The sequence below is a fragment of the Anser brachyrhynchus genome (genome assembly GCF_964034855.1).
Source record: "Anser brachyrhynchus genome assembly, chromosome: 22".
NCBI lineage: Eukaryota > Metazoa > Chordata > Aves > Anseriformes > Anatidae > Anser > Anser brachyrhynchus.
Window position 1 is genome coordinate 2,961,177 of NC_137715.1, and position 26,439 is coordinate 2,987,615.

The window sequence follows — 26,439 nt, forward strand, 5'->3', positions numbered from 1 at the left end:
TCGGGAGCTCCTGGGGAAAGCGGGGGCCAGGGCAGGCGGGGGCACCGGCAGCGCTCCCCAGGCACCGCGGCTGCCGCCGGCTCTTGCAACAATAAAGGGGTCAGACTTTGTTAAGCTTCAATTATGACTTTTAAAATAAAAGCTGGAAAAAAAAACCACACCAACCTGCCCTGCTGCTGCTGTGGTTTGTGTCTGAAAGCGAGCACAGGACCCTGCTGTGCTCCCAGGGGGAGCTGGAGCCCTACTGGGAGCCCACACCTGGTGCCTGCTGCCCTCCCCGGGGCTGGGGGCTGCTCAGCCCTGGCCACCAGTGGCTGGGGGTGACTGGGCCCGGTGCCGACGGGCCCCTCCAGCTCCGCTTTGTCCTGCCAATGCTGGGATTACGGGGCCCAGCGCCGCGCGCCAGCCTGCACCGAAGGGCAGCACAGCCTCGGGAAGGGGCTGAGCCCCACAGTCCATCCCCTGACCCCCGCTGCAAAAGGTATCAGCACCAGGCCAGGCGGGGCCCCACGGACACCAAACCGGGGAGGGGGATGATAGGGCGGGGGCCACGCAGCCACCATGGGTAAGTCCCGCCAGCATCTGGGCCCAGCTGTGCTCCTTGGGGGGAAAATCTGGGAATCTCCCGGCGCACCCATGCTGGGCTGGCGGCCAGGGGCTGCGGGTCAAGCATGGGGCAGCCCCGGGGGATGGATCCGGCCCCTCTGGGGCCAACAGCGGGGTCCCCGGGCCAGACCCCACCAGCCAGGATGGGGCAGGGAGGGCGAGAGGGTGGCCCTGGTCCTGTGCAGCCCCTGGAGCCGGCCCTGGGGACACCCCGGCAGCACTCACATCCTGGTGGGTGCCAGGAGAGGACCGAGGGTCCGGGGCCAGGCCCCACAGAGGAAGGGTGGCCACGAGGCAGAACCGCAGCGGTTTGTGCTGACCCCGCACCACCACCCACAGGGTTTCGGGTCCGGTCACCACTTCCTTCCTAAGAAAAGCCCACGAGGGGCTTCGGGCCACGCTGGGTGCTGATTCAACCCCACCCCAAGCCAGCTCCGAATCCTGAAAGCACCGACCTGCTGAGGCAGCAGCCCTGTTTCGCGGAACAGGGCGATTCCGCAGCGAAGCCACGCTGCACCCCCCTCGTCGGCTCTGGAAGGGCCCTGGTTCTCTCCAGCGCTGGGGAGAGCAAAGGCAGAAAAGGGGGGGGATTCTTCCAGGAAATCCCACAAAGAGGCTCAAGCTGCTGAGGTCCTCTCACGTGGCCTGAGGGCAGAACCCTTACTGCTGCCACTTCCTGGGAGGGGAAAGTCATCATTAGGCTTCAGAGTTAACACCTGCTAATGGTGGTGCTCACAGCTGGGCAGCGTCTACCAGCTGGCTCCTTCCCTCAGCTGGAGGCCGGAGCAGCTCTGGGGGCTCAGGGGTGTCCCCGTGGGCTGCACCCCCCCCCCCCTCCCAGGCCGTACCCCCTCAGCCCCGGTTCAGCCCTGCCCCGGGGTCACCCTGCCCAGATCCTCCCAGGCCGAGCAGGGGCCTCCCGTGCCGGGCAGGGGCCCAGCTGGCACCGGCCCAGATCCTCCTGGAAGCTCTTGCGGGAACCGGCACAAGCCCAAAGCCCATGTCAGAATCGGGGGGAGGGGGGGACCGGGAGCAGCCACCCCCACCCCCCCTCCCCGGGGCTGCCCTGGCAGCCGCTTCCCCGAAGGGGCTGGCGAGGCCGGTTCCCCGTGGCGGGGGGGGTGCTGGGTGTCAGGCACGGCCGGGTGCTGGGTGCCACACGCGGGGACACCGAGCACAGCACAGCCCGGGGCACCCAGCGGGGCAGGATCCGGCCCCAGGTGCTGAGCCTGGGACGTGGCACCTGGGCCAGGTCTCACCTCGGTCCCACACCGCCCGCCCTGACGCCGGGGTGAGGGGCTCGGGCAGCGTCCGCAGGGGCCGGGGCTGGCGGCGAGCCCCGCGGGACGCCGGCTGCGAAAAGCCCCCGACCCCTTGCCTGGAGCCCTGCCGCAGCGCTGGGCACATCCAGCCCGGCCGGGCGGGTTAATGAGTGACCGCGCCGCCGCCGCCGCCCAGCACCGACCCGGCACCCTGGCACCTGCCCGGTGCCGGGGCCCAGCCGGGTGCCCACCGGCACCACCGCGGCCCCCGGGAAAGCCCCGGTGCGGCGAGGCGCGGGCAGCAGCCGGGAGCACCGAGCGCGAGCTTGGGATTTGCATGTTGGTGATTAAGGCAATGAGGCAATCGGCACTGTTGCCACATCGGTGTGAATCCCCGGAGCCGTCTATAAAATGCCCTAATCGATGAGGCCGCGCAGAGCCGGGGCAGGAGCGAGCTGTGCTGGGCCGGGCTGCGCTCGCAGACAGGAGGAGACACCGAGCCGCGCACCATGTGCTCCCTCACCCGTGAGTACCCGCAGCCGAGGGCCCCAGCACCCGCTGCCCCCGCAGCACCCGCAGCACCTGCAGCACCCACAGCACCCGCTGCCTTGGAGCGCCCGCACACCCAGAGCCCCCCACGCACCCAGGGGTGGGTGGGAAGCCGCGGTCCCCTTCACCCTCCCCATTTTAGGGGTCTCCATCCCTGGGGGTTCCTTCGGTGCCACCACCCATCCCCGTGGGGGTCCCCGGTACCCAAAACGCCCCCGAGGGCAGCAGCATGTCTGGGGATGCTGCCGTCGGTGGCGGGGTGTCCCCGGGCGGTGGCTGAGCCGCTGTCCCCGCAGGTGTGCTGGTGCTGGTGCTGGGCGCGCTGCTGGGCGCGCCGTGGCGGGCGCTGCACGGGGCGCCGCTGGCCGAGCTCTCGGGGGACCAGGACTTCCAGCTCTTCCTGCACAAGAACCTCGAGTTCACCCGCAAGATCAAGGGGGATGTGGCCGCGCTGCAGCGCGTGGTGGTGAGTTGCTGGCACCGCGGGGTCGCAGATAAGGTGACCTTCCCCTCCCTGGCCTTATCGGCACCGCGGGGCCGGGAGCCAGCGGCCTCCCCACACCCCGGCCTCCCCCTTCGCCGCTCGGTCCCGCGGCACCCAAGGGGGCTCCCTGGGGGATGCGCGGGGACCTCCCCGTGCACCGAGCGAGCAGCGGTTCCACCTCGTCCCCCGGATGCCCAGAAAAGGGTGGGGAGGGGGTCCCGCATCCCGTGGGGGCGTCACGGGGGTGGCGGGCTCCTGCGGCCGCCCTGACACTGTGCCCCCCCCCCCGTCCGCAGTGCGACACCTTCCAGCTGTGCAAGGAGGAAGAGCTGCTGCTGGTGCAGCAGGACCTGCGCATCACGCAGGTGGCCCTGGAGCACTGCCACCGCCCCAGCTTCCAGGCGGTGAGTGCCAGCGGCCACCCCTGCCACGAGCTGCCCGGCCTCAGCCTCGGGCAGCCCTCTGGAGGGGCGGTCAGGGCAGGGAATGGGGGGGGGGGGGGTCCAGGCTCTGCCGAGCGCTGCTGACCCCCCCCCCGTGCCGTGCCGCCCGCAGGAGGCTTGCTTCAGCCAGATCCGCAACGGGCTCCACGCCTACCACAGCTCCCTCGCCGCTGTCCTGGAGCTGCTGCCCTCGCACGCCGGCCTGGTGGAGACGCTGCAGCTGGACGCGGCCAACCTCTCCTCCAACATCCAGCAGCAGGTGAGGGGCGGATGGGGGGGGGGGCACAGGGACGTGGGGCTCCGGTGGCCACCGCCACGGCACCGCCGCCGTCACCGCGCTCCGGGGGTGTTCCTGGCCCCGGGGCTGACGCCTGCGCCCCTGCCCACCCACAGATGGAGGACCTGGGCCTGGACACAGTGACGTTCCCCGCCGAGGGCCGCGGCCCCCTCCCCGCCTTCTCCTCCCGCTTCCAGCACCAGGTCGGCGGCTTCCTCATCCTGGCCAACTTCCAGCGGTTCCTGGAGACGGCGTACCGGGCGCTGCGGCACCTCGCCCGCCTCTGACGCCCGGCCCCGCGCCGCCCCGCGCTATTTATTCCCCAGCCCCAGCGACCTTTCCCGCTTATTTAATATTTATCGCTATTTAATATTTATCTGGCCGAGGAGGCTCCCCCCCTGCCCTTCGGTTCCCCAAGCAGGGCAGCCAGCCCTGCGGTGGCATCCGCGCACGGGCGTCTGTGCGCAGCATCGCCCTTGTTTAATATTTAAACAAAAGAGTATCTCTGCTAGGAGTTTTGGGAGCCGGGCCGAGCCTTGGCTCCTGCACCGCCTGCACCGGGAGCTGCGGTGACCCCGCGGCGTCCCGCTGAGCCCAGGGGAATCCACCTTCGTACGCAGCTGTAGATGCTCCGGAGCAGCACCTCCCTGCCCAGGCTGCAGCCTGCGGGGACAGAGCCGACAGGCGTTATTCCTATTAGGCTTATTCACGTTAATTAATATTTATTAGCCGTTAGGTTAGGAGGGAGGGGAGGACGGCGGCGCCGTGGGGTGCTCTCCGCTCCCACCTTTGGGGGGGGGGGGGGAGGCTGAGGCTTCGCTCCGCCTGCGCCCCCTCCACGCCGCGTTTGTATTTATTGCCCTTTAACTTATTCACGCGCAGCAGCCCCCGGGCCCACGGCGGCCGCATGCAGCTCTCCCCGTCCCACGCACCCGGATTTGCGTACTGGAAATTTCACAGCCCGCCCTGGCGGGGTCTCGTGAGCTGTGTATTTTGTACTGTATTTATTGCCACAGCTGGGCGAGCCCCAGAGAAACACAGGCTATTTTTTTTTTTTTTTATATGCGATAAGGATGGAAATAAACTATTTTTACTCCGACATCTGGGCTGTCTGTGTTTCCCCGGCTCCTGCCCGCGTGGGACGAGACTGCTCGGGGTGTGTGTGTGTGGGGGGGTTGTGACAGCTCCAAACCTGGTTATGGGGACCCTTGGGTGCCGCAGGGCCCCCCCCCAGCTGCAGGGGGGGATGCAGAAAGACGGGCCGTGGGGACAGCAAGACAAAAGGGGACCGCGTGGGGCTGGCAGCGGCTCAGTCCTTGCCGTGGGGAAGCCAGCCCCGGGGTTGGGGACCAAGCCTGGCCACCACCGCAGCCCCCGCAGCGCGGCGTGACCCCCCCCCGGGGCTGGGAAGCACCCACAGCGTGCGGGGGAGGCCGGATGCGACCCGGAGGTGGCAGCTTCCTTCCTGCATCCCGCGGCGCTGCTTGGGCAAGAGCCGATTCCTAGAAAGCGCCGCAGCCACCCGTGCCGGCAGCGCCGAGCTGAGGCCGGCGGCCGTGGCCCTGGTGGTGCCGACAGCGCCGGTGGTGGGGGGGGTGTCGAGGGCTCGGGGCTCCGCTGCGGTGGTGGCGGGGGGACCGCCGCAGACCCTGGAGGTGCTGCGGGGGGCTCAGCCGAGTCTGAGTTCCCCTCAGAGGTGCCGGGGATGCTCCTGGAGCCCTCCTGGAGCCCCCAAGGCCGGGATGGGGCTGGCAGCAGTGGGAAAAGGGAGGTGGGGGACAAGGGGAGGCGTATGCGAGAAGGCAGGGGACCAGGAGAGCTGGTCCAGCACCACGGCGCAGCCCCGGGCATCTCCCCCCGGCCCTGGCAACCCCCCGCAGCCGCCCCCAGCCCCTCTCCCCCCGGTGTTTGGCCACCGCGGGCTGTCCCTGCCCTGTCCCCCGTTTCACCGCTTCCTCCCGCCGGCCCCGTGCTCGCGTCCTGTGACCGCCCTCGTCCCCGCACCACGCTCAGCCCGGCCGTGGTGGGGACGGAGCCGAGCTCTGGTTCCTGCTGGGGTCCCTTTGGCTGCCCCCCCCCACCCCCCCACTTCTCCCAGCCCTGGGAAGGGGCAGGAGCGAGGCCGGGGTGCTTGGCAGTGCAGCACCCTGCCGGCTGCGATCCTGGGAGAGCAAACAGCGCCCGGCATTGCTCCTTCCACGCCCGGCTTATCAGGGCTTACAGGAAGCCCCTTCTCCCGGCTCCAGCCCTTTCCTGGAAGGTGAAGCGCCGGGGAAGGGCCAATGCCGCCCGCGGGGCTGCCACGGGCAAATATTGACAGAGGGGGGGAGAGGCCGGGAGCGCCGGGCCCTGCTCTTTGCTCCGAGCTAACGGTAAAGAGCCGCCCTGGGCACACGGGGCCCGGCCAGAGGTGCCCGGGTGGGTCGGTGCCAGCTCACGCCCGAGTCAGGCCCCGTGGGGAGCGGCACCGGCCGGGACACGCCGGGGCGCCGAGGCCCGGGGAAGCCGCTCCACCCGGGCCCGCGTCCCGCTGTCGTGCCCCTGCTTGTATCGGGCACACATTCCGGCTCAGGGCCAGGGAGCAGGGCAGGATGCTCGGGGCGTGATGGATAAGGGCCGCTTGTTCCTGCGGCCCCCAGCCGCCCCGCACAGCACAGCTCCACCACCGAACGCGTCGGGGTCTCCAGCTGCCCCCATCCCCAGCCAGCAAACCTCGCAGCATCGCTCCAGGGCCTCCCTGTGCTCTCTCCCAGCACCACCAAGGAGCTCGGAGCCCCCAGGGCAGCTCCGGGGGCTGTGAACCCCACTAACGGACCGGGTTGGAGGCAGAGCCCAGCGCCAGGGATGCAGCGGGGCCGGGGCGCCGAGGGGAAGGCAGGTGCCCGGCTCCCCCGCGCCTGCCCAGGCACCGCTTCCCCCTTTTCCCATGAGTCAAGCAGAAAACATAAATGAAAGGAGCAGAAGCAAATGCGCCCCAGCCCTGCCGCCCCCTCAGGACAAGGTTCCGTGACAGAGGCAGATTCACCACCCAGGCAGCTGACCGGGGGCCGGGACAGCCCCGCCGCGGAGCCGCTCCCAGCGCAGCGCTGCCGTGGTCCCCGTTACTCACTGGCCGCTGGGTGCCACGCTCCTGGTGGGAGACACGGGGTGAACTCATGCTCACGTGGAGGAATTTCCAACAAGAATTTGCTTGCAGCTTACAGCGAGGCAGGGAAGCATCCCTGCTCCACCCAGCTGCACGACTGCAGGCACCCCTCCACCAAGAGGAGCACCAGGAGCGGGGCCGCGGCACCCCAACGCCACCCCGAGCTTCCCTGGGGCCAGGGCGGGGGGCTGAGACCCTCACGGGGAGATGCCCAGCCAGGGCAGCCCCTGGTCTCCCTTCCTCTGAGAGCTCCCATTTAAACTCCCCCAGCACCCAGGGCTATGGGTCTGCAAGGGGGGGCACGGGGAGCCCCAGCAGCAAAGGCTGCGGGAGCACGGGGGACGCATCCTGCCCCTTCCGTCCTCACCAGCAGCTGCACCTGAATCATCACTTAACAGCGCCAGACCTCTGCTCATGAATCACTTGCACCCTCCTCAAGTCTGTGCCCCAGGCACAGGGATGAGCCTGACGGCTGCTGTGCGCTGCTAAAGCCGTGTTCGGTTCAGAGCTGACCTCAGCTCTCAGCCGGGGTTAAGGAAAGAGCGAGCACGGTCTCCCGCGCATCAACCACTTGCTCTGCCCTCCCTCTGGCGAGGTCCTGCCTCAGCCTCTGCCCCCCTTCAAGATCAGAAAAGTGTCAGAAAACCAGTGAGAAACGAGGCAAAGCCTGATTCTACAAAAGGAACGAATGAATTAGAAAACGGAAAAAAAAAAAAAAAAGCACAGGGTTTGTCTCCATCTGAAAGCCCAGCACGAGGAGGCCGAACACGGAGGGAAGCCCCTGGCACCACGGCAGTCCCTGCTGTGCCAGCTCTGCCTCCAAGCTGGGCAGTGCCAAGCCAAGCCTGCGGTGACGGAGGGACTCTTCTGGGTGTCCCAGCCCCGTGGGTTTCCCAGCAGCTGCCCTGCTGCCTCCCCTCCCGTGCGGGCACAAGGGTCAGGCCCCGCTCACAGCGCGGCGATGGCCTTGGCGGCGACGCGGCGCCCCAGGGGCAGGCTGAGATCCGTGATGGCCAGGACGATCTTGGGGCTCGACATGGTGGACACTTTCACCAGCTCTGAAACCTGCGGGGAGAGAGGAGGCACACAGCCGGCTCAGGGCAGCACGGCAGAGACGAGAGGCAGGCGGCTGGGCTCACGCCAGAGCCCCAGGGCTGGCCGAGCAGGCTGGGGACTGCACGCTCATGAGAACCCAAAGCTTAAATCACCGTCGCCCTCCCGCTTCCCCTGGAGCCAAGGCTGGGTTGTCCCCGGGTGCAGGCAGAGCCCAGGGCTGCAGGGAGCTGGGGACAGAGCTGGAGCTGGTCCCTGGTCTGTCAGCACCGAGCATGGAACCGTGGGAGCAGGGAAGGGGACGGAGAATGAAGAGCAGAGCCTCGTCTGCTCAAACCAGCACCTCGAGCTACCCCCAGCGCTCTCCCCATGCCCTGAACGCGCCCGCCTGTCCGGTGGGGCGGCACCCGAGCACCCTGCAGGCGGGGAGAAGCACCCCTGGGGTGGGACTCACCATGGTGAAAGGCATGAACTGGAGGATGCTGCCGCGGCTGCCCTGCTCCAGGCAGTCCACGCACTCCTCCATGAACCACTGCACAAACTGGGTGTGGGTGCCGGCCGTCTTGGCCCCCAGGATGGAGGAGATGAGCAGGAAGAGGTTTGCTGTGGAGACAGGGAAACGAATATCAGAGGCTGTGCGGGCTCGGGGAGGCCAGGGACACGGCTGGGGTGGCCCGAGCCCCCTGCGCAGGGTGCCCCTGGGGACGGGTCCCCGCCGGTGTCGCGGCACGGCAGGACCCCACCCCGCAGCCAGGCCCCGCGGGCAGGATCCGGCCCCGCCATTACCTAGCACCCTGTTCAGGGGGTCCCTCATGCTGACGGTGTGGAGCTGGGAGGCGGACAGCGAGGTGCTCATCGAGCGATCTGTTGGGGAGGAGAACGCACGTCAGGCTGCGGGGAGGTCGGAACAGTCCTCAGCTGTGCCAAGGTGCCCTCCGCAGCCAGCGCTGAGTCCTCGAGAGCTCCCAGCCTCCGGGCTCTGCTCCGAGCCATCCCCCAAGAAGGGGAGGTTGGGAGCACGGTGCTTGGTGCCCTCCATGCTTAACGAGCGGCCCCCGCTGTTTGGGCACCCCGGGGATGCGCAGCAGGCTGACGGGCTCCGCCGCCATCCCGCTCTGCCCGGGCGCTTGCCCGCACACGCCAGCCCCAGGCGTGACGGAGCGCAGCAGCTCGGGGGGGGCCTCGCATCCCGGGATGTGTCACCGGGCCTCGCTCTTGCACAAGTCACATTCATTCCGAGTCTGACCAAGTCCGATGACATCCCCAAGGGGCGAGCGTGAGCGAGGCTCCGCGAGTGTGACTGTGCGAGTGTGAGTGTGCCTCCCCGCTGCTCCCCGCCGGGGTGTCATCGCAGCAGTGACTCGACCCTGACGCTTCACCGGGGCACGAGCGGAGTAACGCAATGTCACGCTCGGGAGAGGCGAGCGGCGCGCTGCCCCGGCCACGCAACGCCGGCGCTATCCGTCCCGTGCGTGCCGCCAGCTGGGTGGAGCGAGCCAGATGTTCACCAGCTGCACGGCAGCGCTGGAAGCTCGCTCTCGGGGCAGAATTTAGCTAACAGAGAGCCAAGGCGTGACCGATGGACTAGCAGCACATCCTGGGCATGCCAAGGGGATCTGCGCGACCCGCGCCGAGAGGCACCGCTGGGTCCCCCCTGCTTGGTGCCACCTCCTGCAGCGGGCTGGGAGGCTCAGGATCCCGCGCCGGCCCTGAAATGCAGCTGCTGACAAAGCCAGCAGGACCCACAGTGGGATGCTCTGAGGATGCTCACCAAAAAAAGAAAGCCCTCCCCCACTTTTCTCATGGAATCACGAGTTGCGCGGCTGCTGCAGGAAGCAGGATTTCCACATCGCTACAGCAAACAGCCCGAAAAAAGTCCTGAATGTCACTGGGAAGAGGTGGAACTGCACCAAAAAGTTAAAAAAAGATAGTGATATAAAGGGAAAAGCCCGCATTTCAACAGCGGCGAAACCAACAAAAACCACAGGTTATCACTGTGTTGAAAACCGGCAAACAAAGAGCGGGCTGGGATCAGGGCGTCGGGGGGGGGGAACAATGACCAGGGAGCATCCTGACTCACTGCCGCAACTCGGACACGGCCGCTCGCTGCGTGCAGCCCGCGGGCAGGAGGGCGCGGGTCCCCCCGGCGCACGTCCTGCCGGGGCTGTCGCAACCCGCAGCGCCGCGCTCGGGGACGCGGAGACGTGACTGCAGGGACTCATCGGCTCCGCTCGCCGCCTTGTTAATAACAGTGGAATTTCAGGATCTAGCCACAAACAGAAACGTCACCCCTCGCCGCCCTTGCTGGGACGGTGACATCGGGGTCTCTGGTCCCACACGGGCTGGCCAGGGGTGACAGGGCTCGAACAAAAACCTCCCCGAGCCCCTCACGTGTCCGGCACGGGGTTAGGTGGCACCGTTACGGAGGGAAGGTGTAACCTCATCGCCTTTCCTAAGCTGTTGTCATCAGAGAAGTCAGAAGCTTGACCTTTTGGAGCAAAAGCTCCACGGGAACCCAACATAACACACTCGAGCGCTCTGAATCTTCTCAAAATACCCTGCATTATGTCAAACGCTGCTGCGGGTCCGTCCTGGCAGCAAAGGGACTGTCAGGCACGCTGCCCGTCTGCTGGCAGCACACGTGGCACTGGCACAAGGCTCTGGAAAGGTGGAGAGGGGAGCAGGGAGCCTCCCTGCTGCCTTCAAGAGCACTTGGCCCGCTTGGGAAGTGTTTCTGCGCCCAAGCACGTCTCACACCCAGAAACGAGCGGCGGGGCAGCACGGAGCCTTCCCCGGGAGCAGCCCTCCCCGCCTGCACTTACTGGGGCTGGAGAGGATGTTGGAGTCTTCCTCGTTGGAGCTCAGCAGGCGCATGAGCTTGGAGGGCTGCGTGTCGTCCAGCGGGAACAGGCTGATGTAGTCCTGGGGGACGGAGGGGGGGGTCAGCCCCAGCAGCCCCTCTGCGGGGCCCATAACCCCCCCGGTGAATGTCTCAGTTCACCCCAAGTGACTCAGCCCGGGCCGGCCCCGTACGGAGCACCTCGTTACGATCCCCCTTTCCCAGAAAAGGGAAGGGAAAACCCTGCATCCCGAGGTCAAGGGACCAAACCTCAGACAGCCCAGCGGACCTGGGTGGGGAGCCCGGTCCCAGCGACTCCCTCCTCCTGCCGCTGTCACCTCCCAGCCAGCTCCCATCCTTGGGCACAGAGCGCCTCCAAGAAAACCCCGCTCCGTGTCAGACGCACCTCGATATCCTCCCGGTGCCTCTTCTTCTGCCTGCTGGACGCCTGGCCCTTGTTGTGGGAGGAGTAGGAGCTCAGGGCGCACCACACGGAGAGCCTGGGGACAGAGCAGGGGTGCTGCAGAGCTGCCGCCATCCCACACGGGTGGTGGTGGGGGCCAGCAGCTCCTGCCAGCCCTGTGTTGGGGCCAGAGTGGGAATTGGGCTGCTGGGCCCCACTGGGGACAGCCCAGCCCCCTGTCCCAGCACGGAGCATCTCCCCGTCCCCACAAACAGGCCCACGCACCCCAAGGAGGACAGTGAGCACAGCACCAGGGCTTACTTGGCCAGTGCCTTCCCCGGCGGGTCCATGAGGGTGTGCCACTTGGAGGAGTCCGTGAGCAGGTTGGGCAGGATGTGGCCCAGCAGGGTCAGCGTCAGCTGCTGCATGTCCAGGCAGAAGATGGCGTACAGCAGCTCCACGGCCCGCAGCGTGTGCTCCTTCCGCGTCTCCTTCAGCAGCTCCTGCGAGGCACGGGGCAGGGCTGAGGGGGGCAGGGGTACGGCTGGACCCTTCCCCGCTCTCCTCCTGCGCTCAGAACTGCCACCAGAGCACAGGCAAGACCCAGCAGTCCTGGGCTGGACACCCAACCGCAGCGCTGGAGGTCACGGCCACCTCCCTCCTGCACCCCATACCTTGACCAGGTTGTTGCAGAACCAGTAGACGCCCCCCATGTGCAGCAGGGTGTCGAAGATGTGGATGGAGCGGCTGTCGACCCAGCCCTTCTCCAGCACCTTGGTGAACATGCTGGTCAGCACCTCCTTGATGGGCTTCTTGGGGGGCAGCAGGTTCCAGTAGGGGATGGTGTCCATGCCCGTGGAGGGGAACTTGATCTGCGTGGCCGTCTGCTGCAGGACGTCCGCGCACATGTGCTCCAGGATGGAGCTCATGATCACCACACTGTGGCCGAGAGAGAGAGACGGGATCAGGCGGGCTCCGGGAACCAAAAGGGAGGGGAAGGGCCAGCCCGGGGCGTGCTGCGAGCCAGGCTCACCGCTCGTTGTAGAACTGCAGCGTGTTCTCGCCGTACAGCGGGGTGGCCAGCTGCCGGATCATCTGCAGAGACTTCTCCCGCTCGTCCAAGCCCAGCATGCGGACGTGGGCCACCAGCCAGGCCACCGCACACACCGCCATGCTGCACACCTTCCCCTTGATGTTGTCCGTGATTTTCTGCGGGAGATGGGAGCGGAGGGGGATGGCACAGACGTGGGGATGCCGGGGTGAAGCCTGCGCATCCCCGCCCAGGGCAGAGTCCAAGCCTTTTTCTCTCCGTGGGGTGAACCTGCCCCTGCCAACCCCGCAGCCCCCAAAGGGGCGATGTCAAAGGGCCACACCAGTTCCCCACGCAAGTCACAAATTAGACAGCGAGCTCTGCAGTGACTGCAGCAGCACTGAGGGCAGGAGGACAGGGGAACTCTGCCCTGCCCGAAACTAAGCCCTCCTCGGGGCGCAGAGCCGGTGCCCCGCTCTGCCCTGCACCCCCCTCCCACCAGCCCCACCTGGATGGACTCGAAGGTGAGCACGCCGTTCTCCCAGGCGTTGAGGATCTCCAGGATGGCGGCCGAGATGCTCAGACACGCCTCGTGCCACTTCATCTGCCTGCCGGGGAGAGAGGCAGCGGGGTCAGGTACCTGCCCAAAGCGGCTGCTCCCCTCCCGGCGCCTGCCCACACGCGGAGCCCTTACACCAGCTTCATCTCGGAGGAGTTGTTGAGGAGGGCGACCAGGGATTCCACCTTGGTGGAGTCGGGGCAGAAGCAGGGGTGGTCGGGGTTGAGGATCTTGCCCTCCTCGGGCATACAGGTCAGCATCCAGGTCTCGAAGAAGGGCACCTCGCCCGCCGGGCTCGACTCCGACAGGATCACCTGGAAGGGAACCGGCCCTGGGTCTGCCCCGTGCCCTGCAGGGACCCCGCCTGGAGACCCCCACCCTGGGGAGGATCCCCCAGCCCGGGGAGCTCGTGGCTGGGGAACCAGCACAGCCCAGAGAGGCAGGCACTGGTCAGCACCAGCGCAGCACTGGTTTCTAGTCTGCAGGCTGCGCTTTGCCCCTTCTGCACGGGACTCTGCCGGCACCACGGCCCACCTCCAGCAGCGTCCCTCGGGGAGATGCCAGCAGAGGGCCGGTCCCGAGGGGCTGTGAGCGTGGCGGCAGGGTCACCGTGCCCTGCAGAGCACAGGCTGCTTGTCCCCCGCCCCCCGAGCTCTGCTCGGGCTCCCCAGCACTGGGGTCAGCTGCCCCACGGCTCCGGGATGCGCGGCCCAGCTGGCAGCCAGCTGCGAGCGCTCCCGAGGGGGACACGAGCTGGGAATCCCGTACGCCGCTTCCTCCCTCCAGCCCCCTGACACCCAAGGGACGCTATTTTTGACAAAAGCTTTGCACATCTGTTCGGCAGCAGCTGGTCAGGAAAGTCGCTCCGGGCTGGGCCGGGGGCTGAGACCTCAGCAGAGAGCCCCGGGCACATCCGCTGGGGGCTGCCCCCAGCCAGGACTCCCCCTCTCCGCTCCCCGGGGCCGGCCAGGCAGCTCCCCCCCCCCCCGGATTTTTCCCTCCCTTCTCCACGTTCCTGGCGTTTCGGTATCGTTTCACCTCTCAGCACACACAGATGTCGAAACGGGGAAAATTTTCACGCAACCAAAGTACCGTTTCCTGAGGGAGGCTGCGAGTTCCTCCTCTGCCAGGGGAGGGCTGACGCTCAGCTCGGGCTCCCCCCCACCCTCCCCCGGGCAGCCGGAGCCAAACCGTGCGGGGTCAGAGGGGCAAGGCTGGGAAAAGGCCGGGGAGATCGGAGCCTGCCCGGAGAGGGTGCGGCAGCAACGTTCCCACACCGTGGTATCAAAAAGGGGGGGGGCACAAATCAAAGTCCTCGGAAACGCTGACACCCCCGTTCCGTGACTTTACGCAGGCTGATTTCTGGCTGCCCCGGAGGAATCGCGCCGGGCGCTTCACCCGCACACAGCGGGGCGCTGCCTGAGGGGCAGCTGCAGGACGCGGGGACGGTGACAGGGCGCTGGGGACAATGGCACGGCCGCTAGAGGAGGCTGGATGCTGCGGGACAGAGGCTGCCGCTCTCGCAAGGTCAGAGCCCCACCGCTGCCTCCCCAGCCCCGCTCCCCGGGGGCGCAGGGCGCTTACCTCCGAGCCATAGGTCTGGGCCACGTGGCACAGCATGAGGAAAGAGATGTCGAACAGCAGGGCCCGGACCGAGGCTCCCTTGGCTGGGGGAGGAGAAACAAAGACCTGAGGGACCTCACGCAGCACAGGGAGGCAGACGGGCGGCACTGCGAGCTTGGGGGCCGGGGCCCTGCCTCCTCCGGGGTGCTTTCCTAACCCTCAGGTGTTTGTGTGTCGATGAGGGCTCGAGGGGACATGCCAGGTGCTCCCCTCACCCCTGCCTGCCCCAGCTCAAGCTCCCAGAACGGCTTTGACCTCCATTTGGCAGCCCCGGCCCAACCCCGGGCTCCCTCGGTGCCGTGGAAGGTCAGAGCACTCAACATGTTTAATCACACGCAAACGCAGTCAGAGTCCTTATCTCAGGCGCCGTGCTGACACATCACCCCTTCCAGGGAAGGAGCCGGGGCAGGGCCGGCCCCGAGGGGCCCCAGGGGCTGGGGACGAGGGAGCTCCTTCCCCGCCAGCGGGGAGCACCCTGCTTTGGGGACGGACACGCGGGTGCCGGGTGTGAGACCCAAAGGGCAGCAGGAGCCCGGATCCCCTCTGGCACCCGGCCACGTGGCCGTGCCGTGCTCCCTGCCGGCAGCCCCTCGCTGCCCCGGCACAGCTCAGCTCGCCCTGGCACCGCAGCCAGCCCCAGTTTAACCCGTCAGGGACCCCGTGGGCCCCCCCCGGCGTCCCAGCACGCGGCAGCGGGGGAAGCAGAGCTCACGCCACCCCGCAGACGGATGCGCACGCACTTACAGCCTTCTCCGCTGATGTGCTTGGTGAATTCGTTCAGCCTGGAGGGGGCAGAGAGAGCCGCAGTGAGGCGTTAGCATCATTACCATCCTTAGCATCGTTAGCATCGCGTCAATCAGCCCTCTCCCCATCCCCCGGACAGGCAGGGACCCCAGATGTCGTGACCACGGCCACGCCGGGCCGCGCTCTGCAGTGGTGCTGTGCACCCAGCCGGGCTGGTGCTGCTCGAGCTGCCCCCCTCGGCGGGCGAGGGGGCGTCACGCAGCGCCACGCGTGCTGGTGCGTGTGCTCTAACCAGGACACGGGCGCCTGGGGACCGCGGGCACGCACGCAGCAGCACCTTGGAGCTGGGGCTGTGCTGCAGCTTCCAGCTCTCACCTAGGCCCCAAACCAGCCTGACTTCGATACCCTGCCCAGTTTACAAAGGAGAGGGAGTGGGGACGGCTTCCCCAAAACCCCAGGGCTCCACTGGATCAGAACCCGGGCCAGAGGCAGATCCAGCCTCAAGAGTGGAGGGAACTGGGACACGGAGCGGAGAAAGGGCAGCACGGCCGAGGCACGCGGCTCTGGGGCAGAGGCTGGGGGCTGCCCGCTCACCCCAGCGCTCGGGGACGGCGTCATCCAGGTGGACACTCACTTGATGAACTTCCGAGCGAAGGATTTCAGCTTTCCCGTTGCTGCTGCCGCCGCCAGCAGCAGGTCCAGGCTCTTCCCAGACAGCATGTGACCCAGGACCCCCAGCAAGCCCTCGGGGGATTTGGAGTGATCCGCATCCATGGTCTACAGAAAAAGAAGAAAAAAGGAGGAAAGAAATCACGAGGAAGGCAGGTTGCGGAGCAGCAATACAACTCCAGTCACTGGGGCAGAGCTGATCGGCTGCCAGAGCCATCCCGTGAGGCCTCCGTGAGCAGGGACCTGCAGGGCTCACGGGGCTGGGGGGGACCCCAGGCGCCCCAGGCTCTGCGGGGCACGCCAGCTCCCGCACAGAGAAGAGCTGACACAGGCAGGGGCAGCACAACCAGCAGCAAAATGTCTTCGGGAGCGAACGCAGCAGCAGGAGTGACGCAGAGACGGGGGGAGTCCCCGGGGACAGGGGGGAAATGCAGGCGGGGGAGCGGCTGGGAGAACGGGCAGAGCGGGCTGGGCTCGGGCTGCTGGCACCACCGACTGCGCCGTGCTGCCTGACAGCTCCTCCAGCTTCCAGGGAAGGAGGAGGGGAGCTCCAGAGCTCCAGCCAGCGCGGCAGGGACTGCGACAAGGCTGGGAGCGATTCCTCCAGCCCAGCACAGGGTGGGAGCGGGCGCCTCCCGACCACCCCGGCTGCCTGGAGGTGCTGCTGGAAGCGGGCTCTGGGCGGAGGCCGGCGCCGAGGCAGGAGGGGACGCACCTTCAGGATGTTGGTGACGGTCGGCTCGGCCCTCAGGATGAGCCTGGGGTTGGGCTGGATGTTGGCGTTCTCTGCCGACTTCAGGTGCGGGGCGTGTTCCCTGTCCGCCATCCTGGGGACCCACAAAGAGGGGCGCTGAGCAGGGGGGGGTGTCACTGCCCTTCTCCTCCCACCGCCTCAGGGCGGCACCGGCTGCCACTCGGAGATGACAGGCTCTGCCCCGCGCCGTCTGGCACCGAAAGCAAAGCCTCAGCCCCCTCCAGGCCAGGGTGCTGGGCTGCAGGGCAGCCAGCGGCGCCGCAGCCGGTCCTTCCTGCTCCCCGCGAGGAGGGCGGTGAGACGAGGGACCCCAAAACCCTGCTTGGTCGCCCGGGCTCTGGAGGGGGCCCTACCGTTTGTCGATCAGGTTGGTCATGTTGGCCTCCGAGAGCAGCCCCTGCTTGCTGCACTCCTGCAGGAGCAGACTCATGCAGTTGCAGCTGGAAAAGAGAGGAGAGGAGAGCGCTAGCCCAAGGGACGGCATTCCCACTGCCCCGACAGGGACACGGGGCAGGGGGGGCAGAGCAGAGGTGCCAGACCTCCCTGCCACCCCCGAAGGGCAGGACAGAGCCGGGCAACCCTTTGAAAACCAGGACTGGAGCCTCCTGGACGCAGCGAGCAGTCAGAACTCCTGAGCTGTCCTCCTGCCTCTGCTCCCAGCCCTCTGAGGGGGCTGCAGGGCTGGAAGCAGCTCCAGACATCACAAAGCATCAGCCCCGCGTGAATCAGCTGTCAGACACTCGCTGCCTTGCTCATTTGGCAGCGCCGCAGCCTCAGGAAGAAGGAACCCGACCAGAAACCGAGCATTTTGTCTTATACTAGGAAAAGCCTTGCACGGAGCTGCCCCAGCAGCCCAGACCGCAGCTCCCCACAGCGCTGCTGGGGGCTGGGGGGGGAACACAAACCGGCCACGGGCTCACGGTGCTGCCGGCGAGCCCGGGGCACGCGAGCACTCACTTGCATCGCTGATCGGCCGTGTCCAGCAGCGGGGTCAGCTTCAGCAGGAACTCGAAGGCGCAGTTCACATCCTCGGTGAAATCCTGCGGTGCACAAAGGCGAGCGCTCAGCCCCCAGCGCTGCTGGCACCAGCCTGCCTTTCCCTCCCACGCTGCCCTGTCCGGCGGGGCTCAGCCCGTTTCCCACCCCAGCCACCCTCGCCCGGCTTTGGCCGGGCCCCAGCACCATCAGGACAAGCACCGTCCGCTCGCGCACGACGCTGCGAACACCTCCAAGGTCCCCTGAGCCTCACCTTGTCCCCCTGGGGATACTTCTTGAGTTTCACCAGCACCTGAGGGATCTGAAAGACACGGGGGAGCGATGTGACCGAGAGGCAGACCCCTTCCTGCAGCCAGGACCTCTCAGCAGCACGGGCAAAACCTGCCTGCGAGCAGCGACTGCCCTCCCAGCCTGAGGCAAGGAGCGTTCCTCCAGCAGCCCGTGCGCCCAGGGGACTTTTTCCCCCCCACCTCCCCTCTGCAGGGCCCCTCCACCGGCACGAGGAGCAGCAGGGCACGGCCAGGCAGGCTGCGGAGGAGCACAGCACAGGCCGAGCGTGTGTCAGGCCTGGAATCACACGCAGATCCCTTTTGCCTGGTGCGCGGACAAGAGGCGCAGCGGAGTGGTGCCGGGCTGCCCGCCGCTGAGCCGTGGGAGCGCCGGCCCGGAGCCTCACTGGGGCATCCTTCAAAGGCCCCCGTTTCCCCCGCCACGTCCCAGGAAAAGCCACTCGACAAAACAAAGCGGGGCTGGGCTGAAAAGCGGGCTGCAGGAGGGCTGCCTGCAGGCTCAGCCACCTCGTACTGGCCGGACAGGGCGAGTGGGGGCCCTGAGGGGCACGCCGGGGGTCAGGGCTGATCGCCGTGCCAGGCTTTGGCGCTGAGCAGGGCCAGGTGTGCAGGAAAAGGCAGGAGCTGGGGGCACCACGCGCCCCCTGGGGCTACGTCCTACCTTCAGGAAGGTGAAGGCCGTCCACTTGAGCTCCTCCGTGCCCTCCGGGGACTCGATGAGGCCCACGAAGCAGGCCTTCCAGATCTCCAGCACGAAGAGCGGGGAGGGGATGCGCTGCGGGGCACACGGACAGGACCCCCCAAGTGCTGGGAGAACAATAAGGCGACTCCCCCAGCCGCAGCCAAGCCCTGCACCCCCCGCAAAGCTGCTGATGGGCTCACACGACTCCCCGCAGCTTCCCCCATGTCCTCGGACCGGGATCAGCGCCCTCCTCGCCCAGCACGGCCCTGCTCCACGTCTCCCAGGCCACCCTGAGCGGGACCAGGGGGTGCCACGACTGTACCTGCATCCTCTTCACCATCATCAGCTGCTCCACCAGCGGCTGGGTCTCTCCCGTGAGGTTCATGGTGCCCTCCAGCAGCACCACGGCGTGCACGGTGGGGAAGCCGGTCTTGTTCAGCTGCTCGGAGTGAACCGAGAGCATGGTGGGGATGCTGGGAGGAGGGAGATGATAACGCAGGTTTACTGGAGCCTTGCAGGGACGGATCCTTGCTCCTCCTGTCCCATCCTCCCTTCCCGGCCAAGCCCCAGACCTCTGCGGTCCCACATCTCTCTGGGGCAGGACAGCTTGCCACCCCTGCCCTGCAGAAGAGCCTTTGGGCACATCCAAGCCCCACCTCAGGCCCTGGAAGCACCTCCTGGGGCAGGCAGGATGGGGACAGCAGCTCTGCCCACGCTGGAGCAGCTGAGGGATGGCGAGGGGCCCTAGGAGCCCTGCAGGATTCCTTTGTGGCAGGTCACCAGTCCCTGTCCCCTTTCCTACTCCAGGGTTTTCACCAGCCCCAGCCCACTGCCAGCACAGGAGCCCGAGCTGGAAAGGGACAGGAAGGTGGGGAGCCGGCGTGGAGGGAGGCAGGAGAAGGGCTCAGACCCCTTTCACCCTCCAAAAGCCCGCGAGGACAGCAGCACGAAGCTACCTCTTGATGAGGGAGATGCAGTCGTCAGCCTGGCTCCGCAGGGTGGAGTTGCTTAGGCTGCTCAGGCTCTCCCCCAGCTTGACGAGGGACTGCTCCACGGTGCTCCACGAGGCTGCGGAGGGAAGGCAGGCGTTCGGTGGGGGGGGACAGGGACACGACGAGAAGCCAGCAGCCTGGTTCTAACGCACAGAGGGCTCCCGCGGGCAGGAGTCCGCACACCTCTGCCCGCCCGGGCTGGGGGGGGGGCTGCGTGCCGGCCAGCAGCTCCTTGGCACGGCCTCTTGGCCAGGCACGGGGACCAAGCGGAGGCGCGGAGCTGTGCCAGGCGGGCTGGCAGAGCTCAGGACCCGCCGCGCGCCCGGGAACGGCTCCCGCAGCCTTCGCATTAATTCTGCTCCTCTTCCAAGGGCAGCGCGCAGGGGAGGGGGCAGGGGGTGGCACAGAGCCAAGGAGGAGACGGTTACGGCAACAGGGCTGGGAGGCGGAGGGGCTCGGAGCCGCAGGGACAATGCGGCAGGAGCTGGGCAGGGGGAAGGGGAGGTGGCAGCTCCCCAGGGCCAGCCGCGAGCAGGGGGGAGCCCTGGCGGCGGCCGCGGGCCGAGCGTGGCCCCCGGGGCAGCGACGTACACGTCTCCTCCAGCTTGGCGATGTGGATCAGGGCGCGGTTCTTGGTGCTGCCCAGCATTTTCTCCAGCCGCTCCAAACACATCTTCAGCTGGCTCTCGGCTGCCGCCTGCTCCAGCGTCTCCTTCACCTTCTCGGCGTAGAAGGCGGCGCAGTGCAGGAGCCAGATGAGGGCACTCAGCAGCGCCCGGCACAGCCCGATGCACTCCTCTGCCTTGCCGTGGCAGCTGGGAAGAAGGGGAGAGAAACGGAACCGTGCTCACCCTGGGCCCAAGGCACAGAAATGGGGCACCCCGGGGAACCAAACCACGTCCCGCGTGCCCAGCCCGGCGTGCCCGCTGCCGCCCGGCTCCCCTGCTGCAGACCTCGACCCGCTCGGCCCGCGAGCATCTCCCCCACGCCAGGGGAAATAACAGCCTGCCCAGTGCAGGCTCCTCTCTGGCCACTCAACTGCAGGGAAACTTTCCAAGCCTCTAATCAAATTATCTTGCTAAGAGAGGCTCAGCGCTGATCAATGTGTTTCGAGAGGCGAACGCTTTCCCCTCCTGATGCACAAATCATCGGGGCCAGAAGTTTTGATCAAATTAAGCGGAGGATCAGATTAGGCAGGAACTGGATTAAGTGGCCAGCTCTGCAGTTGGCCAGCAACAGCTCCTTGTTAACATCTGCGACTGATGCACATTCATCGCCGCTGCTTCATTTCATGTAATTGAAGAGCTGCTACCTTCAGCCTTCCTCCTCCCGCTCGCCCACGCCGCGCGCTCTCCGCACCGGCCTCCCAGAAGAGGCTGTCAGGGGTTAACAGGAAGATTCCTCAGCTTTCTATAAAAGTTTTTTGTGGCCTGAATTGTCTGGTCTCCCCTGGGCCCTGCGACACCAGCGGAAGAGCACGAAGCAAAACAAGGCAGCTGCACGGAGCGCCTGGGGCAGCGCAGGCAGGACTGCGAGCGTTGGCAGCCGGGGCCCTGGGAAGCCGCCGAGGCCACACAAGAGAAACAAAACAGAGAGGGGACAGAAACCCCCGGGCTGCAGGGCTTACACCCACCCGTACCGACCTCAGCCGGGCAGGAATATCGTGGCAGAGGCCTTAGCCCAAAATAAGTGGGTTTCTGCAGCTTCCCACAAAGCCGGCGGGGTTTCAGACCCCCCCCCCTGCTCTGCTCAACGCTGGCACTCGCACGGCATCCCAGCCCGGAGGGGGTCGGCAGCTTGGGAACAGAGCCGGAGGGGGGAACGGAGCCAGGGTGGGCACCCCGTGATCGGCCGGGGGCTCGCGGGGCCACGGCAGGGCCGCGCCGTACCTGAGGCGGTCGCAGAACATGTCCATGATCTCCAGCAGCGACTGGACGCACAGGTCCCGGGAGAAGTCGTCGAACTACAGCAGGGAACAAGGAGGGATTTCAGAAGGGGGGGGGGGGGGGTGAGGAGGAAAAAAGGGGGGTGCCGGGCTGCAGCACTTCCAAAAGACAGACATGGGACACCCGCCCAAACGGGAACGGGGTCAGGGCTGTCCCTTGGCCGGGTCGCAGCTGTGCGGGGTGGCAAAACGGGAGCGCGGGGCGGCGCGGACCAGGCTGCGTTTGTGAGCAGCCCTCCCCGAGGCTCCGCGGGGGCCCGGAGCTCTGTTTCGCGGCCCCGCTGACGCGGCGGAGGCTCGGTGCCAGCCCGCGCGCCCACCCCCAGCTCGGCGGGGCTGGCAGCGAGCGCCGACAGCCCGGCTGGCCGCGGGGACGGCAGCAGCGCCGCTGCCGCCTGCTCGGCGGAGCAGATGGGGCCGCCCTGCCGGGCCGGAGCTGGCCCGCGGGCCCGCGCCGAGCCCACGCTGCTCTGAAGGAGGAAGCCGCCGCCGTCAAGGTCAGCGCTTCTCCGATGGGCAGCACCGCGCCAAGCCCGGCCGTACGCTGCCTCTGCCGCCCCGAGAGCCCTGGAGAGGGGTGCTGGCCCTGCCCAGGGGCTCCCCGAAATCGCCGTCGGGCGCGGCGCTCCGAAACGACGCCGGCGTCGCTCGGCCACCGGCACTTCGCTCCTCTCTGCGAGCACAAGGAGGGGAGAGGAAAATTCTCCCCCCCTTCTGTAACTCTCCCTTCAGATCTGGGGGTGCTCTGACGAGCCCCAAACACCGAGCAGCCACATTTCTGCGGTGTCCTCGCCCCCCTCGCAGCGGCACGGGGACGCCCAGCACCTCGGGAGGCAGGCAGCAGCCTCGTGGCTCCGCCGGCCGCAGGAGGATGCTGCTCCCAGCAGCCAGGTGTGGTTTACACAAAGGTGCCGCGGGGCAGGAGCCCGTCAGGCGCCCCACGCGACACGGGGACGAGGTTTTTGAGCCCACGGAGCGCAGCCGTGCCCGGCAGCACCGGCAGGGCCGTCCCCAGCGGGCCGCGATGGGGCTGGCGCGCTGCTGACTCAGCGCAGGATGTCATTTTACACTTGACCTATATTCGGGGAGAGTCGCGGGGCGGGAAATGGATCCGCGGGTCTCAGGTAAAGAGAAAAACCTCGGGGAGCAGCTGGCGGAGCCGTACCTTGCTGATGGCCATCAGCACCGTGGAATAGGACACCATCTAGGAACAAAGCAGAGAGCCCGGGTGGGCGCGGTGGAGCGGCGCGTCGGCGGGCGCTGTTTGCGAGCGCGGCGCTCGGCGCTGAGGAACGGCGAGGTCAGGGCACGGCCCCGGCGCTGCCGCCGCGGACGGGGCCGGGGCGCTGAACCCGGCACAGACCCCAGCAGACGCTTTGAGGTGAGGGCCGCCTCGCTTCACACAAACTTCAGGCGACGCTAAAACGCCGCGCGAAGGAAGCGCGGGGCTTCCGGCGAGCGCGGAGGCTCTCGGCGCGAGGATCCCTACCCTGCGCGCAGCGGGCAGGCCCCACTTACAGAAACCTCCCTGCCCAGGGCACCCACCGAGCCCCCCTCCACCCCACCCCAGCCAGGCACGACGCCTGCGAGGCGCAGACGGGACGTTTTGGGGTGTCTGCCCGCCACCCACCCTGCACCCCGGGCTCTTTGCCTGCTAACCGGGGCCGCGAGGTGACAGCCAGCGGCGTCTGCGGCGCGGGAAGGGCGATTACCTGCGAGCTGATAGCGTATTTCAGGTAGGACAAGATGAGTGGGTTCGGCGACGGCCCGATCATCGCCTGCTCCAGCAGGGCCTCTGCAAGCAAAGAGAAGGGCCAGGAGGTCCCGGGTCAGGCAGCGCAAGGCGTGGGGACACACGCACGGCACAGGGACACACACGGCACAGGGACACACACACCATGCCCTCGTTTGCGCTCTCACCCCCCAGCAAAGGCGGCAAAGACAAACCTCGTTACCCACGGCAGCTCTGCGCAGCGCTGCCCTGAAATCAAACGAATCCCCGAGCTTTCTGCTTTCTCCTGAATGACCCAGGCAGCGCCGGCAGCCTCCTGCTAACAACTCAGCTCTCCCGGGCACCCCGGGCCCGATCCAGCGCCGGCTGCTCTCCCAACACGTTCCCCTTCCTCCCACGTCCTGCCCGGGGGGCTCTGGCAGCCGCCAGCGCGCGGCTCCTGCCCTGCTACCGGGGGCCGGACTCCGGGCACACCACGAACGGCCCCGTTTGGGCAGGATGGGCCCCGCACGGGGAGGCTGGAGGGGCTCTGCCCGCCCCATCTGCTCAGCCAAGCCTTTAATCGATCGCTTGAAGCAGGGCAGAGCGCAGGGAGCGCCTCCCAAAAGCAGGCCCCGGGCTCGAAGTAGGTCAAGGCACCTGGCCGCAGGAGGGGGGAGGCGGGCGGCCCCCCCAAAAAAAGGTGGCACCGAGCCGGGTCCCAGCTGCGGGAGACACCCGGGGTCCCGGTGGAAGGCTGCAAACGCAGCCGGGGGCATCGCAGCTCGGAGCCAGAAGGCTGCCAGCGGCCGAACCCTCCCCGCCGGCTCAGGGAGCGCCAGCACGAGCCGGCCACACGCTGGTGCCCACCGCAGGCGTGTCAGCGCGCATTTGCCGGGCACGGCCGTGATTCGGGGCGCCCGTGCCAGGTTTTTCTTCCTTTGTACTCAAAATCTGAGAGGCGCGAGCCGGGGGGATGGGGCGCCGTGGGCTGGGGGAGGTGACAGCTGCCCGCGTGCCCGCAGCCTGCCAGCCCCGCGCCGCTCCTGCGGCAGAGCGGGATCCGTCCCCATCCTCACCACGGGGGAACCATGGGCTAACGAGCCTCCCCGACGAGGCCCGGGCTGCCTCGTTCCCTGGCAGAGGTGCCGAAGGGTGGACAGGAAAAACCCCATTTCTCTGGGAACTGCGGGGATTGATCGTTGCCGACCGGGCCGGTGGGAAGCTGAGGGGCGGAGGGGCTGGCACCCAGTGCCCTGAGCGGGCACCCAGCAAATCCAAAGCCCTCCGGGGCTGCCCCACAGCCACAGCCGGGCCCCACGGCTGCTAGAAAAAAATACCAGTAGGGCGGAGGGAGGAAAAAAAGACCCACTGGGGCAAGATCCTGCGCCCCAGCAGGGCGAGGAGCAGCTCAGTGCGAGCGCCAGGGCCGTTCGCCTTTAACGCGGCGAGCCTCGGGCAGCGCTCGGGGTTTGTTTGTCCCGGGCTCGCAAACCCGCGCCCCTGCGCAGGAAAACAAAGCTCGCGACCAGTTTCTAAAATCGGCACAAAGCCCTGGCAAATCTTTAAACCGCGCGGCGCAGCGGGCACCGGCGGCTGGCAGGGCTTGGGGCAAACGCCCTTGAGTAGGGACGGGAAAAGAAATCCCGATAAGCGGGGGCGGGAAGGGGCCTTTGGGGGGGGGGGGGGGGGCAGCGCCAGGCCCCTCGGCAGCACCTCTTCCCCCTGGGGACGTGCACAGCCGCGAGGCTGCGGGGTCGTCCTGCGCCCTCGCTGGGGGAAACCGAGGCACGGAGCCCAGAGCCCTGCGTGCAGCAGGGGGGTGGTGTGGGACGGGCAGCGTGACCCCAAATGTGGGGGGGACACTGCTGTGACCGTTGTGGGGTGTCCCCATTGCCATGCGTCCCCATTACTGTCCCCCACTGCTGTGCCGTTGTGGTGTCCCCATTGCTGTGCCCACTGTGGTGTGTCCCCTGGTGCTGTGCCATCGTGGTGTCCCCGCTGCTCTGCCCACTGCCGTGTCCCCATTGCCATGTCCCCTGTTGCCATGCTACTGTGGTGTCCCCACTGCTGTGCGCCCCCCATTGCTGCCCCCACTGCCACGTGTCCCCTGGTGCCGTACCCACTGCCATGTCCCCATTGCCATGCCATTGTGGTGTCCCCACTGCCATGTCCCCATTACCACGTCCCCGTTGCCATACCGTTGCGGTATCCCCATTGCCGTGCCCACTGCTCTGTGTCCCCCGTTGCTGTCCCCATCACCGTGTCCCCACTGCGTGCCCCCCACCGCCGGGCCATTACGGTACCCCCGTCCCCATCCCAGTTCCTGTCCCCATCCCCATCCCCTGGTCCCCCCAGCCCGCCCCCACCCCCTTTCCCCATCCCCCCCAGCCTTCCCCCATCCCCCCCACTCCCCCATCCTGCCCCCATCCCCTTCCCCATCCCCCCAGCCCCTTCCCCGTCCCCCCAGGCCTGCCCCCACCCCCTTTCCCCAGCCCCCCCCAGCCCCCCCAGCCCCTTCCCCCCGTCCCCCCAGCCCCTTCCCCATCCCTGTCCCCATCCCACCAGCCCCTTCCCCGTCCCCCCCCCGCCCCCCCAGGCCTGCCCCCACCCCCTTTCCCCAGCCCCCCAACCCACCCCCAGCCCCTTCCCCATCCCTGCCCGTCCCTCCAGCCCCTTCCCCGCCCCTCCAGGCCTGCCCCCCCCTCTGCCCCCATTCCCCCCCCCCACCTGCCAGGTTGAGGATGTCCCAGGTGGCCCCCCGGGGGAAGAAGCGCCGCATGTTGACGGCCCACTGGTAGTCGCTCCAGCGCTCCTTCCAGGCCTGCAGCAGGGCCTGCTTCAGGTTCACCACCTTCATGGCGCCGGGTGGGGGTCCCGGGAGGGTCCCGGGGGGGTCCCACACGCGGTACCGGGGGTGGAAGCCGAGGGGGGGCCGAGCCGGGCCCGCAGCCCCCGCCCGCAGCCCCGCGCCTGGCTCCGGCCGCCGCCCGCCGCCCTCAGCGCCTGGGCACCGCCATCTTGGCGCCCGCCAGCAAGCCGCGCGCTGATTGGGCGGCGGGGCGCGGCGGGGCGCGGGGCCTGCCGGGAGTTGTAGTTCGGGGGGGGTGGGTGTAAATCTGCCCGGTGCTGGGTGTGCAAACACGGGCGTGCAAACACGGGTGGTGCAAACACGGGGGGGTGCAAGCAGGCCGCGCAGACAGGGTTGCAACAGTGCAGGCTCCAAAGGTGTGCAAGCACCGCGTGCAAAGGCGTGGGGTGTGCACGCAGGGGGTGCAAACGCGGGGGGTGCGTGTGGGTGTGCAACAACGGCAGTGCAGCCAGGTGGGGGGGGGGTGGGTGTGCAAGGGGGTGTGCACGGGTGGCTAAGGGTGTGCACGCCT

At 67.7% G+C, this 26,439-nt stretch overlaps 2 protein-coding genes across 4 annotated transcripts; one reads left to right on the plus strand and one right to left on the minus strand.

Moving 5' to 3' along the window:
• The first annotated feature begins 2,261 nt into the window (after positions 1-2,261).
• CSF3 (colony stimulating factor 3) lies at positions 2,262-4,054 on the plus strand. Its single transcript, XM_080565489.1, has 5 exons — positions 2,262-2,393; positions 2,714-2,883; positions 3,198-3,305; positions 3,457-3,603; positions 3,738-4,054. Exons 1-5 carry the CDS (start codon positions 2,378-2,380, stop codon positions 3,906-3,908), a joined length of 612 nt encoding a protein of 203 aa, XP_080421615.1. The 5' UTR covers positions 2,262-2,377; the 3' UTR covers positions 3,909-4,054.
• Positions 4,055-7,440: 3,386 nt separating this feature from the next.
• MED24 (mediator complex subunit 24) lies at positions 7,441-26,105 on the minus strand. Of its 3 annotated transcripts, XM_080565481.1 has the most exons (25): positions 25,787-26,104; positions 23,058-23,140; positions 22,511-22,549; positions 21,290-21,363; positions 19,992-20,215; positions 19,365-19,476; positions 18,731-18,881; positions 18,388-18,501; positions 17,690-17,737; positions 17,398-17,480; positions 16,794-16,880; positions 16,402-16,513; positions 15,652-15,794; positions 15,018-15,055; positions 14,235-14,317; positions 12,786-12,964; positions 12,600-12,699; positions 12,095-12,270; positions 11,736-12,000; positions 11,383-11,564; positions 11,065-11,158; positions 10,642-10,741; positions 8,606-8,683; positions 8,274-8,422; positions 7,441-7,831 (listed from the first exon to the last, which is right to left on the minus strand). In XM_080565481.1, the coding sequence occupies exons 1-25, from the start codon at positions 25,914-25,916 to the stop codon at positions 7,715-7,717; spliced, it is 2,961 nt and encodes a 986-aa protein (XP_080421607.1). In that variant the 5' UTR covers positions 25,917-26,104; the 3' UTR covers positions 7,441-7,714. The 3 variants fall into 3 exon arrangements, with proteins under 3 accessions (XP_080421607.1, XP_080421608.1, XP_080421609.1); XM_080565482.1 differs by lacking the exon at positions 22,511-22,549 and having other exon boundaries at positions 25,787-26,105; XM_080565483.1 differs by lacking the exons at positions 22,511-22,549; positions 23,058-23,140; positions 25,787-26,104 and adding an exon at positions 22,421-22,498.
• Positions 26,106-26,439: the final 334 nt, after the last annotated feature.

Coding starts and splice junctions, on each gene's coding strand:
- CSF3 (XM_080565489.1), top strand. Junction 2,884..3,197: donor CCGCGCTGCAGCGCGTGGTG/GTGAGTTGCTGG, acceptor CCCCGTCCGCAG/TGCGACACCTTCCAGCTGTG. Junction 3,306..3,456: donor ACCGCCCCAGCTTCCAGGCG/GTGAGTGCCAGC, acceptor TGCCGCCCGCAG/GAGGCTTGCTTCAGCCAGAT.
- MED24 (XM_080565481.1), bottom strand. CDS start 25,916: ATGAAGGTGGTGAACCTGAAGCAGGCCCTGCTGCAGGCCTGGAAGGAG. Junction 15,056..15,651: donor TTCGCTCGGAAGTTCATCAA/GTGAGTGTCCAC, acceptor TGCCCCCTCCAG/GCTGAACGAATTCACCAAGC. Junction 12,700..12,785: donor TCCTCCGAGATGAAGCTGGT/GTAAGGGCTCCG, acceptor TCTCCCCGGCAG/GCAGATGAAGTGGCACGAGG.